At 44.5% G+C, this 12,586-nt stretch overlaps 2 protein-coding genes across 2 annotated transcripts; one reads left to right on the top strand and one right to left on the bottom strand.

The window, feature by feature from the left end:
* Positions 1-288: 288 nt before the first annotated feature.
* On the bottom strand, positions 289-3,762 carry phb (prohibitin). Its single transcript, XM_070982042.1, has 7 exons — positions 3,671-3,762; positions 3,009-3,102; positions 2,208-2,369; positions 1,732-1,874; positions 1,493-1,609; positions 1,304-1,399; positions 289-1,170 (listed from the first exon to the last, which is right to left on the bottom strand). The coding sequence occupies exons 2-7, from the start codon at positions 3,091-3,093 to the stop codon at positions 958-960; spliced, it is 816 nt and encodes a 271-aa protein (XP_070838143.1). The 5' UTR covers positions 3,094-3,102; positions 3,671-3,762; the 3' UTR covers positions 289-957.
* Positions 3,763-4,610: 848 nt separating this feature from the next.
* LOC139342905 (uncharacterized) lies at positions 4,611-10,345 on the top strand. Its single transcript, XM_070980199.1, has 6 exons — positions 4,611-4,691; positions 5,672-5,855; positions 6,199-6,302; positions 6,393-9,116; positions 9,571-9,779; positions 9,869-10,345. Exons 2-6 carry the CDS (start codon positions 5,672-5,674, stop codon positions 9,954-9,956), a joined length of 3,309 nt encoding a protein of 1,102 aa, XP_070836300.1. The 5' UTR covers positions 4,611-4,691; the 3' UTR covers positions 9,957-10,345.
* The last annotated feature ends 2,241 nt before the right edge of the window (positions 10,346-12,586 follow it).

Here is a 12,586-nt window from a genome sequence, read left to right as displayed (position 1 = left end):
CAATGCAATTCACTAAGTTGCAAAGGCATTTCCTCCCAAAAACTCACTTAACCACTTTCATTCTATCATCAAAGATACCCGTGACAGAGAAAGTATTTTATTCATTTTGAACCATCATAAAAAGAGTCAAACGGAAACAAAAATAAACCGTGCAGCTGACTGCTCCGCTCCAGTATTTTTTTTAAAGCAATTATAATGCACCCCCCTGTGGTGACTATTATGCTTACACTCAATAGAAAACAGTGCGTCCACGTCTGAGGCCTTACACAACAAGCCTGACCACTCAGAGGTAGAAAGACAATTTTATTGTTATGTTTAGCCATTTCTTAAACACAGGGCTTACAAGTTCTCCACACAAACAAAGCACACAGCGACAACTGCAAAGAATGAACGATCATCCTCGGCTATCTGACAGGCACATTCCAAATGATTAAATCATCTCATCACTTATATCAGTGGCAAGCCTTTCATCACAGATTTAAATTGACGTAGTTCAACAATTGGATGAAACTTTGTAGCCTAACAATAACAGAATAATGGCATTTATCGTTCACAATTTATCATCAAATCTTTTAAAGCAATCACAAGTGATTTTCCCCTGATGTTAAAATCACTCTGCTGCTTTCCACTCATGCAGTGCTCTGAATCACAATGGAGCAAAGACAAATCTTTAGAGAATTTACTGCATTGTCAATTATTTTGAAAAGTACTACGTATAGGTTACCCTCCACTTCCTCACACACACGAGTGGACTTCATAAATGTATCTATCGCAGATCTCTCCCTTTGTCTCCCACCGCACTGCTATCAGCAGAGCACTGTCCAGAGTTGGTTAGAGAAAGAGTGGGAGGAATGTGTGAAGTTGAGAGTCCTTTATTGAATCCTCCAACCACCCCTTCAATGACCCTTGTAATGGCTGGTGACAGCGAGAGCGAGGAAGACGCGAGGCGAGATGTTATCACTGGGGCAGCTGGAGCAACGTGCCCTGTCCTGAGGGCAGGTAAGTGACGTTGCGAGAGCGGGAGAGCTGGAAAGCGATGTCTTCAGCTGCCTCCAGCTTACGTAGCTCTACCAGACCATCGCCAGCCTCCATCAGGGAGTTGGCAATGAGCAAGGCAGCCTGGGAATCTCCCTCTGCTGAGATGATGGCGGCCTGCTTTTGTTGCTCTGCCTAAAAAGGGTAAAAAGAAGATTTTGTGAGCCAACTGAACTCACAACCGTCAACCTTTCCCCCACAGAGACTACATCCAAATGCTCTGCATGCATAAGTAGTATAAGGATGACCTGTGTGTTGTAAATAATACCTTTTCTACAATGAAACGGGCCCTCTCAGCCTCCTGCTGAGCCACCTGCTTCATCTCAACGGCCTCTGTGAATTCTTTGCCAAAGGTCAAGTGTGTCTGAAAGAACACAATACGGTTGTTTCTCCAAGTTAAAATCCAGGTGAAAATACAACATTGACATTGTTGCAAAATTTGCCAGCAGCTTCATACCAGTGAAACGTCGTCCAAGATGAGGCCGAAGGTGGCGGCTCTTTCCGTAAGGTCCTCGCTAACCTGCCGCGACACAAGCTCTCTCTGGGTGATGAGCTCACCAGCATCAAACCGAGCCTGTCAAAAAAAAAAGAAAAAAAAGACAAACACACGGTGGTTTATGGGTCAGCTTATCAGCTTACTCATACCAAAAACCTACATCTGTTTATTTGCAATTACTCTTCTTGGCTGATACTCACCACTACAGCCTTTAAAACTTCTGTGGTGATGGATGGCAGCACCCTCTCATCATAGTCCTCACCAATACTGGTGAAGATGCGTGGCAGCTGGTTGGTCACCGGCCGGAAGAGGATACGCAATGTGATGTTTACATTCTGCAGATCTGTGGGTGGGAATGATTAAAATATAACACATTAGCCTTTAAGTGAAACAACATGTTTTTTAAACAGTTCAAAACCTCATGTGTATCGTACCAGTGATAGTTTCTTAGGTAATGTTTGCACAGTTTGTAGACAAAATGTTAACATATATAGTATTATTACATTAGGATGTTAGCTATGCCAACTTATTTTTCTCCTCATAAAAGAAATATAACATTTCCAAGAAGCTAGTTGTGTCCTCAGAGAACCCACACACCAACCTGAGTTTTAAGAGATAGCGAACATGAACAAAAGTGAGGACAGCATTAGAGCAGCTCAGGAGATTACTGATGTACCTTTGCTGCCTGTGATGACAGGCACGTTGCGTGGACGGGAGCGGCAATCAAAGATGATGGGTTTCTGAACCCAGGGAATGAGGAAGTGGGTCCCTTCACCAACAACAGAATCTTGCACTCCTCTGAACCGGTCAAATATCACAGCCTGGTGCCCTGCATCAACTGTAGGGAGGATAGTTAGTCTCTCTGCCAAAAGGTTAGTGTATACAGCAAACAGTTTTACAATATCAGTCACACAATCAGAATGTCAAAACTACAATAAACAGAGTTGGTTCCAGTGCAAACATCAAGAATGAATGATTAAAGTCCGTTTTCAGTGTCCCCCAGAAACTTGCGTTGTTTTGGACTTGAAATATTAAAACATTTGCAATATATTTCTGTATTCTACATATGTGCTGTTGAATTCTTCATGTATATTTTATTCATTTGGAGAATTTTTTCAAATGCTGCCCATCTGTTGTCATAGTGGTGGAGTTACTTTCTTCATTTACTTAAGCTTGTATGTACAAACGTGTGTTGCATTATGTTTCAGTACACTGGCAGCTCCCTCAAACACTGTATGGCGTTTTAAATGTACAGTCCTATTTTGAACACTGCAGTTAAGTGTGATGACTTGTACATCTTGAAAACAACTGTAATAACATAATAATCACCCAGTGGGTCAGTTAGTGGTCTGATTTGACACTTCAGGATTGTAGTGTCCCTCATAGAGGCCGTATGAATCACTTGTCTGTGAGGTAAAAACTAGGCTGAAATTATCACCACTATGTGCTATTAGGTATCCAGCTGACCAGCACCCACCATTGAAAAGCGCAGAGTTCACGACACCTCCACCAATGGCGAGGGCCAGTCCCAACTTCCCAATAGACTCAAACAGCTTGGCCATGACAGCAATCTATTGGCAGTGAAAACAAGACAAGAGGCTGATACAATTAGTACACACCACTATTAGTCCCAGGCAATGTAAACCTTTTAAGTGTTTGAGAAGGCCCTTGAAAAGCTAGTCTAAATCCCCTTCATCCAGTAAGAGTTAGCCTTGACCTGTGAGATAGCAAGGCTGTGGGTGTTAGCTAACTTAGCTCACTAGTTAGCATTAGCTTAGCAGCTAGCTGAGACAGCTGGCAAGCCGAGCAGACTAAACCGAGCACTGCAGCTTAGAGTTTACGACATGTAAAATACAACATATAAATAACTAGAAATACATTCACATGTAAGTAAAGATTGCGTCAGCCGTGTCTCAATGGCACGCCAGGTGACTGTAACGTTGCGCATGATGTCTCTCCCTAATGGACATGCATAGTGGTCGCTCGTGTTCGCCTTACTCAACACTTGCGGAATAACGTCTTTTAGAGATAACAAATAAAAATGTCTTCCGATTACGGTGAAATTATTGCTATGCACACGATTGGCTATATAATTAAGTATTTTCAAAGTCAGAAAACGCATTACATTTCATAACTCACCTCAGTTTTGTTCAGATGTCTATGACCTCCACCGGACACGACGTAGAACACATGAAATATCTGCGCCACCGCGCCTGCGCACTACACGTACGAACGTAGCCTCTGATTGGATACAAGACGGAGCTCTTCTTCTCTAGCATTCAATGTAATGACCCGCTACTGCCACCTACTGTTTTTAGAGCCTGCTGTACCTCAGATAACTGAAGGATTGATCAGTTACTCGATTGAATGAATAGATAAATAAAAGATAATAAAGATTGATATCATAATCTCCACTTCATACCACACAGTGTAGCACTCAAATTCTTTTATTTGTTTTTTTTTTTAAAAAACAGGATGCAGAAGTTTAATGCCATTATGTCTGTGATCTTTGAAATATTGGAGGTCTTTGCAGTTAAAAACACAGTGAAGAAAATAAGTAGCATGTCTACAGACATTACAGAAGGCCTGTCACTGGATTTATAAGGTCAAGATGGGTCAAATAAACTGTTCTCTGTGGGTTCCTTTGCTATTGTTATGGCTGTGCATGATCAGTAGATCTTCACTTGTGAGATGCAAAAATGCTCCAGTGCAAAAAAAAGAGCTGCATTCAAGATCATACTTGTGTGAAAGTACACTGCTTAAAGAATTAAAAGTAAAAGTACTCATTCAGCAGAATAATTGCCCGCATGACTGATATAGTTCATATGATAATATTAGATTGTTAATACTGATGCAACCATGTGCAAGCATATCCTTTTATGTAATGTTATGTCATTTAATGTTTGTGAACAACAATGTGTTTCATTTTATATTTATCAAATGTTTTTTATATAATATCTTATTCTGACAAATAACTGATTAGATGTGGGGACACTTCGGTCAAATGCAGACCTGCTTGTTTTGTGCAGAGGGGCGGCACTTGGTCGCCCCCTCGCGGGAACACGACGAATCACACAACAGATTGTAGTTTCACTTTTCTCCCATGACTTGAAAAGTGTGACGGTCTGAGAAGAATAGCGAGAAATCGCCGTGAATTAAGGTCAGTAATCACTGCGCCGCGTGAAGATATCCATGATATTTGGTGACAGACAATAACAGCACCGAGCGCGCGCGAGAGATCCGTCGATAGGTGTTAGAGGCAGATTGTCAGTTTAGGTTTGTCCGAGTTTTCACTTCCTTGACTCTCAGCTCTGCAATGTGGCTTTCCCTCTCGCGCTTGCATGTCGTTTTTGACATCCTGTACCAATAGATACCCAATATTTTGTGCATATCTTGCAGGATGGCTGCAAATGGCACCAGATGAGTTCAGAACTCAACATAGTTCATGCACATTTTGCCAAAACAATGGTCTATTATGTGCGGAATAAGCACCATCTGAATAAAGAAATCCTGTTTTTACCGCATTTTATTCTTTGCCGATTGGTTGCCAACACGAGAGCAACAAACTGTAGGTGGGAAGTAGAAGAAGGGGCGTTAACCTCAACATCTGTCACATGTTATTCACCATTTTTACATTTCTATCTATATTGCACGAGGGGGTTTGAACTAAAAGAGGGCAACAGATTTTTTTTAACATTATAGAAAAAAAACATACAAGGCATTACGATAAGAAAATATAATTTGTCATCTGCCATCATCTTAGCTTGTCAATAACGAATCAACTTTAGAGGAAGGTTTGAAGACACCTCTTTGGCAATTATTTGCTCAGAATTTCAACAAAAAAAAATCTCATCTGTGATGCACCTGAAATGGAAATTTTTGAGTTATGCTGATGCAGTGTCCTAGTAACCCCCAATAGAGGGTGTTATATTATCAAATGTGTCTTCCTTCCTGTTTACAAGGGTGGGGTCTTTGAATGGTTGCCTGATAATTTCCATTAACAGCTCCACGAAGTGATGTGTCATTTCTCATCATCCCGTTGATGTTCATGCTCTCATTTGTGCACAGTTGTGAGATTTTTGTGTTGCCGTCTCGCTGTCAGTTTTCCCTTCGCAGCAGTGATTGTGTTTCGTCCAGCAGATGGCGGTGCCGTGCAGGACCGTGAGGGTGAGCGGCCTGCCTGCTGACACTGAGGATGACAGGCTGAAAGACAAGCTATATATCCACTTCCTGAGGACCAAGAACGGAGGAGGAGAAATAGATTGTGTCACCATCGTCAAGGCAACGCCCGCCTTTGCCCTCATCACCTTTGAGGACAGCAGAGGTCAGGATGTGTGCATGTCTGCGCATATGAAGTGGAACGGACTGTTTGATTCTGTTAGAGACATTTTGCTTGTGGAAATACTGTCAACTATATTATTATATTAACTCACAATTCAACAGCCAATGCTTCATTAATTTTCGCTCTGCAGGCTCCAAACTTTTGTTGTAATAATTTGCAAAGTATTAGTAACGTACTGTATTGCACTATGTTGGCTGTCACCAGCGATTTACACTGAGCTGGAATGTTGGCATGCAAGTCAGTGGAGTAGCCAATGGTAAAAGAGCTTAGTCAGGATGCTTCCCAGACTGAGATTGATTTCCCTCTGGTGACCCCTCTCACACAGTGGCACAGAGAGTTATTCAACGCAGCCAGCACATTCTGGAAGTGGATGGGAAGAAGTATAGAGTCATTGTAACTGAGCACCAGGAAAGCCTGGACGCGGACAAGGTACTGTATTTTTAGCTTGAATGTTTGGAGATATGTCAACAAATGCTGAATGTACAGTAAAACCCATAAATGTCTCATCTATCATCACAGGTCATCCCAAGTTTATCAGCAACAGTCGACCACAGCCAGCTTCCTGGAGGAGAAATGGCACTGACAAGCCTTCATACGAGCCACCCTGATATCCAGATAAACTACGACGGCGTTCAGGAATTGTACATATTGCACGGCGCCTTTTCCAAAGTCAAGGCTGCCTTGGCGCAACTGCTCAGCCATCCTGGGGGCCCACAATCATCAGAAGACTCAGTCCAACCTGCCACCAGTGGCTCCAGGTCTCACACTCAGGAGTCACAAGATCAGAGCAGGAAACCCAATAAGCGAAGAGAAGAAAGAGAGAAAGTTCATGCTGCCCGGTCTTCTGATGAGTCCAACTCATGTAGAGACCTGACACCTGGTGGTCACAGCTGGGAAGATACTGGCCAGACAGAGGGCGCAGCTCTGCAGCTTCCTGGGAATCCTAGGACGTCAGAGGAGGACTTCTTAGTAATTGTGGATGCAGATATGTTCCAGTATCTGCAGAAACACTGCCAAAAGGAATACCAGGATATCCTTAGTCAGTATGGCGTTGATGTGGTGGACATGACAAATCAGGGGTTGACCAGTCTATTTTTGCAGGTCGCAACAGCCGTGGGGGAGGACGGTCAAAATCAGGAGTGCCTGAAGTTGGCAAGAAAGGCAATAAGTAGTTTCTTCCAAGAGAATCAGACAAAGATCTGCAGAGCCCACCTCCCTAAGAGTATCCTGTACCCCAGAGGTGGACTACAAATGGCGAAGGAGAACTTGAGTGTCAGACATCCCAAGCTTCTTCTGACTGAAGATAACCAAAATCTTTACATTATTGGGAGCAGTAGTGACATATCAGAGGCCAAGCAGTTTCTCCTGGAGCACAGTGAAGCGAGGGGAAAGAAAGAGGATGTAGCCAGTCTTCTTAGATTTCCTTCATACGATTCAGGTTCATCAAGTCATGCTGATGAGCAGAGAGCCCCCCTCACCACGTCCTCCTATGTAGATTCTCTGGATGAGAGTACAGATCAGCTGCTGAGGTCAGAGGAGGACGAGAGGAGAGCCGAAGGGGCCAGAAAGTACAAACTAGCTGCTCGGTTTAAAGATTCAGGCCTGGCTGCTTTAGGCAGTCGGCCAACTGACTTCAGCTTACGAGGAGGGCTCTCACCTTCCAGTAGACAAACACGGCTTGGACCAATGTTAGGGCATGATGTACTGTCAGAAACAGCAGAGATTCCCGGTGAAAGAGTCCCCAGAGCGTTGTTCCAAAACACCGGAGGGGACATCTTGTTTAAGAGTGGAGATGTTTGGCCTTCAACTGCTTCTATTCAAAGTAAAACCCCCTTGAGCTCACATTTAAATGATACTCGACCCAAGAGTTTTACACCCCCCCTGAGCGCAACTCAGTCCAGTCTGTCAGCAGGTACTCTGCTTCCACCTGTTGGGTCGGGATCCACCTTGAAGCGAGCCAGTAGTTTCTCAGGAACGCCTCAGCAGAAGGCCCAAGTCGCAGGTCAGAAGAGTCAAGACGACACCAGCAAGTCCACGGTCAGAGCCCGGCCCAGATCCTCCAGCTTCAGTAACCAGCCAGGGAAGGACAATCAGGGAGGCCACAGTGCAGAGGTGACAGTTTCCTTCACGATGTGGCAGCACGTAAAAATTGCCTACGGCACCCGAGTGGACGACCTGACCTCTGATGTCCAGGTGAAAGAGAGGCACTCGGAGGGCAGTCGCGATCTGACTCTCACCTTAAGAGGAGCAAACTCATCCAAAGTGTCCTCATGCCAGCTGGGTCTACAGAAGCTGATCGACTCGGTTAAAGCAGACTTCTCTGTGCAGGAACTGCGCCTGGCAGAGCTGGGCATCACCGACACAGCAGATGAAACCCTCCAGGCTTGTTGTGCTGAGGTGCGGAGCCGCTTCAAGAAGGTTAGCATCCACATTTCAAAGAAGAGATTACTTCTTCTTGGGCCAGAACAGTTGTGTTCTCAGGTAGGTGCTTCACTGCGGGAGGTGTTTTCTGGAGACTTAGCCCAAATATCTGAGCAGCAGGACTTCTCTGCTTCCAAATGGAATACATCCACATTCGAACAAATGGGAGAGGACAGACCTGATCTGTACTGTTACAGTAATCCTCAGGTGATGCCAGACGGCCAAATAGGCAACGCTGATGGGGGTCGTCAGGAAAGGAGAACAAACCATAGAGCTGATGTCCAGGAGTTAGAGCTGGTGAATGGATCCATTAGGAAAGACCCTGTCATTAAGGAGAAAGTGAAAGTTGTAGGGACTGTGGACATGGATGGACAGAAGACTGACGCATTCGTCAACCGCTCTCAGACAGGAAATGATAAAAGTGCAAGACATGTAAATGGTGTCGGGTCAACAACAGCCTCTACTGACAGAGACCTTCACACGAAAGAGAGAAGCATGCGTTCTACTCAAAAGAACAGTTCACAGCAAAGACAGACAGAGCTCGAGGACAGCCCAGAGGGATCCAGGTCAGGTCCCGGAGGTCCGGGGTGCTTCTGTGTGTGTGGGGAGACTGAGAGGTTGATGCCGAGAACTAAGTGCGGGGCCATCTTTTGCTCAAAGTGCCTGGACACCGTGCACGTCCACTGCAGAGTTTGCAGTGAGTCGACATCACGCGGCATCCAGGGCAAAATGAGCTACTCCAGACTACAAATCAGCGTGCCGGGACACAAGAAAGACGGTGCCATCAAGATCACTTACTGCATTCCTAATGGTATCCAAGAGGTGACGGGCTTATTTTAAACATATTCAACAACAAACAACACATGATGTGGGCTAAACAGTGCTTACTTTTTACTGGTTATTGTGCACCAGTTTAAATGAATCATTAATGTAGTTTACTTGATAGCACCTCACAGAACATGGTATTATTCTGTGTAAGGTATTTCTTGCACATTTCCTCGTTGGGGTTGCCTCCTACAGGATGTCAAAAGCAGTTAGATTAACTTAAGACCTTCCAGAAAGGCCTATTATTATTCCTAGAGCACAGGAAAATACATTGTGACACTGTAGTGTTGCGTAGGAAGTTACAGGTTTCTTCTCCACCATGATTGTTTCAAGTCATCAAAAGCAAAACTGACTGCATGCGCAAATTCTGATCCTCTGTGCAGTTTGTATCACATAGAGCTTTAAGACTTTTCGCCTATGAAACTTTGAGTTTTGTTTTCGGTCTCACCAGGAGGGTCACCCTGCTCCAGGACGACCATTTCAAGGAGGGCTGTTTGAAGCCTTCCTTCCTGACTGCGAGAAGACGAAGAAGCTGCTGCCCAGGCTGCTGAGAGCCTTCAGGCAGGGACTCACCTTCACAGTGGTGCAAAAAGGGGCAGAGGCCAGGGCCACCTGGGACTCCATCCCTCACAAGACCAGCCTGCATGGAGGCAAATCAGGGTGAGTGAGGAAACTGGAACGGAGCTGTGGAAATAAGGGCCGCACTCGTCCATGTAGCTGATGAACGGTCTTCTTTTTGTCTTTTTCAGGAACGGTTACCCAGATTCACATTACCTCACTCGCCTCTCAGAGGTGTTGGCCTCCCATGGGATTGAGGAGACACCAGCCAGGTCTTGAGGATAAAAGCAATCCGAGGAGTTCTTACGTAGTTAATATTTTTAAAGGTTAGAAGTTAGTTAGAGCTATTTGCACTATATTTTTATTATGGTTAATTCCAGGTTATATTGCTGCTTTTGAGCAAATGTACATAGAAATCGAACTTTTTCAGATAATGGAGCTCTACATTGCAGCTATTTTTTTAAATTCTATAATCTGCCTCACTGTTGCTTTAAGATTGATTTAAACTGTAAATAACAAGTGTGACCAACCACCATTGTCTTAAACTATTTTACATTCCTGAACAGTTTCAGCTTTATTGTGTGCGTAGCACTGTGTAGATATACATGTCGTACCATCCTGTGTAGGATTTCAGAATGGGCACAGAAATAAAAAAAACACATCTCCTGACGTTTTGTTATGCTTTTTTTATTAGTCCTGGAAAACATGTAAGGCATATGGTAACATTACACACTGAAGCGTTACAAGCTCTAGAGGCCATGTGGACAACATGGCACCACGCAGTAAACCCAGAGTCAAGCACAGAAGCAGCATCAATTCAAAGGGTTTAAAAAACAAAGTCGAGACGAGAAGAGAAGTGTTCGCAGGAAAAAAAAAGAAAGAAAAACAACACAAGGAAGGACAGAGTGGAGGAAACTAGCTTAGAAATCAACCTGTTGGGTATGCCTTGTTGACGATTACCAGTGGAGACTGAACTCTACCGGAGGTGTGTAGTGGGATGGGTGTGAAGCGAGTTTCTGACGCATTCCCAGAGATAGGTTAAGGTGTATCAGCCGGCCGTGACGAGCCCATGCTGAAGGTGAGGACAGGAGGTCAGGCGGCACAGGGGGCAGTGGACTGGTTTCAGCTGGCAGCTCGACACAACCGGAAGGGCATTCTCCTCCGTCACACCACACCACCACAGGACGACTAAACTATCGACAGAGAAGGTGAGCTGTACATAAACACATGCCTTATTTTCTGGTCCACTACACATGCATCCTAGTACTGTACATGACAAGCCCAGCCAGGTTGTACTGCCGTAGCAACTCTGCACCGTTTCCGCGATGTTCCTGCACTGCAATGCCTTAAAAATGAACGGAAACGGCAGCTGTGGGCAGATGTGGTAGTTTGGGTTCTCCGTGTGGATGAGTGAACGCAGCCTCTCCTTCTGACTCTGAACGCTAAAGCTTACATCAAACATGGACGTGTGAAGGAAGGTCGGCGTGACAGTTTGCGCAGTGAACTCAGTGAAACACGGTGAAACAGATTGATGTTGTGTGTGTGTATCTGTGTGTGTGTTAGTAAATGCAAAAGTGAAGAAAACTGCTGTTTGGAATGACCTGAGAAACCATATAAAACAGAAAGAAATTCACCTCAAAGCTATACGGTGGGTGCCTGTGAGGGACTTCAGCTATACAAGACAAGACAGACAGAAGAGTAGCTATTGGAAATACTACACTCATCGTCTTAGTGTGTTTTTCAGACCTAAAACTACGAGTGTTAATTAGTAATACCAAATCTAAAACTGCAAATATTCAGACTTTTTTTTGTTTGTTTTTACTTTGAAACACTGTTCTTCTCCTGTGCATCTCTGAGTTGCTTAGTACTCTTGCATAAGTGTCTGGAATGACTGGGAAACCATTTCAAGATGACATACGCTGCAGTTTCACCGTGGTGGAAGTGCTCTCAGGCGGCAGGTCACCCACCAACTGATTGAGTTCATCTCAAAGGCATCTTAGCTCAAAAGAAGGAAGGGGAAAATGTTGAAAGAAAGAAAGAGATTATGATCTGTTTTCCACATGCCGATGCATGCAGGCAATTTCAAATTCCAGATGTCAAAGTAATGTTTTATTTGCTATAAACGCGTATGGAGAGAGAGGGAAAGGGGGTGATATGGAGAGGCGTTTTGGCTGGCTGCTGCTGGACTGCTGCACCGGCCAAGAGGCTCTGCGGATGCAGCACAGGAAAAGAGGAACGTCTCTAATAATCCTTGAGTGAACTGAGATCAGTTGTAAAGCGGAAATGTTGTGTCTGGGGCAGGCCAGGGCTGAGCTATGATCAGCCAATAAGCTGGGGTTTTGCGCAGCTGTGTTACACTACTGGCATCTCTGCACAGCTGTGTGAGAACATCTGCTCCCTCACTTGCTATACAAGCCGTTTGGAAACAAACTGAAAGAAAATCCATAGAGAGGAATACCATGGAATTTTGGATTTGGGGGGATTATGCAGATTTCCGTGAATCTTTATGTCTTTTGGTGTATTTTTGAACCTTAAATGCACCACGTCCAGTTCCTTTTCACTGTGTTACGATTGTTATGGTTGTAAACACTAAGGAGGAGTCGACCTGTCGCGGTCGACGCGACGTGAGAGCTGGTAAGACACAGTGAAAAGGATAGAAATACGGAGGGAGGCGCCTCGGATTGAGGTAAAGTGTGTGCAAGGAGAGAGGCACAGTGCAGGCCTACGCTTGAGCAAGTCTACAACCAATCAAAAACTACAAATTGAGTTAAACCTTTTGTAAACCGCAGCGAAAAATCTGTCAGCACCCATGAGCGTTTGGGATACAAATCAGTCACATTGACGACTGCTCGTTTTTCTTCAAGGTTGATGGAAATGCATCCAAAAACAGAATTTTCTTCATATTTTTT

The sequence above is a fragment of the Chaetodon trifascialis genome, chromosome 15, assembly GCF_039877785.1.
Source record: "Chaetodon trifascialis isolate fChaTrf1 chromosome 15, fChaTrf1.hap1, whole genome shotgun sequence".
In the NCBI taxonomy this organism is placed as follows: domain Eukaryota; kingdom Metazoa; phylum Chordata; class Actinopteri; order Chaetodontiformes; family Chaetodontidae; genus Chaetodon; species Chaetodon trifascialis.
Note: the sequence above shows the minus strand (reverse complement) of the source record. Positions and strands in the feature narration are given on the sequence as shown.

What these genes read in the sequence shown, in the direction of transcription:
- phb (XM_070982042.1), bottom strand. Translation starts at nt 3,093, where the DNA reads ATGGCCAAGCTGTTTGAGTCTATTGGGAAGTTGGGACTGGCCCTCGCC. An exon ending in GAACTCTGCGCTTTTCAATG is followed by an intron (nt 2,370 to 3,008) that starts GTGGGTGCTGGT and finishes TCCTCCCTACAG; the next exon opens with TTGATGCAGGGCACCAGGCT. An exon ending in TGTCATCACAGGCAGCAAAG is followed by an intron (nt 1,875 to 2,207) that starts GTACATCAGTAA and finishes TCCCACCCACAG; the next exon opens with ATCTGCAGAATGTAAACATC.
- LOC139342905 (XM_070980199.1), top strand. Translation starts at nt 5,672, where the DNA reads ATGGCGGTGCCGTGCAGGACCGTGAGGGTGAGCGGCCTGCCTGCTGAC. An exon ending in CACCTTTGAGGACAGCAGAG is followed by an intron (nt 5,856 to 6,198) that starts GTCAGGATGTGT and finishes CCTCTCACACAG; the next exon opens with TGGCACAGAGAGTTATTCAA. An exon ending in TTCCTAATGGTATCCAAGAG is followed by an intron (nt 9,117 to 9,570) that starts GTGACGGGCTTA and finishes CGGTCTCACCAG; the next exon opens with GAGGGTCACCCTGCTCCAGG.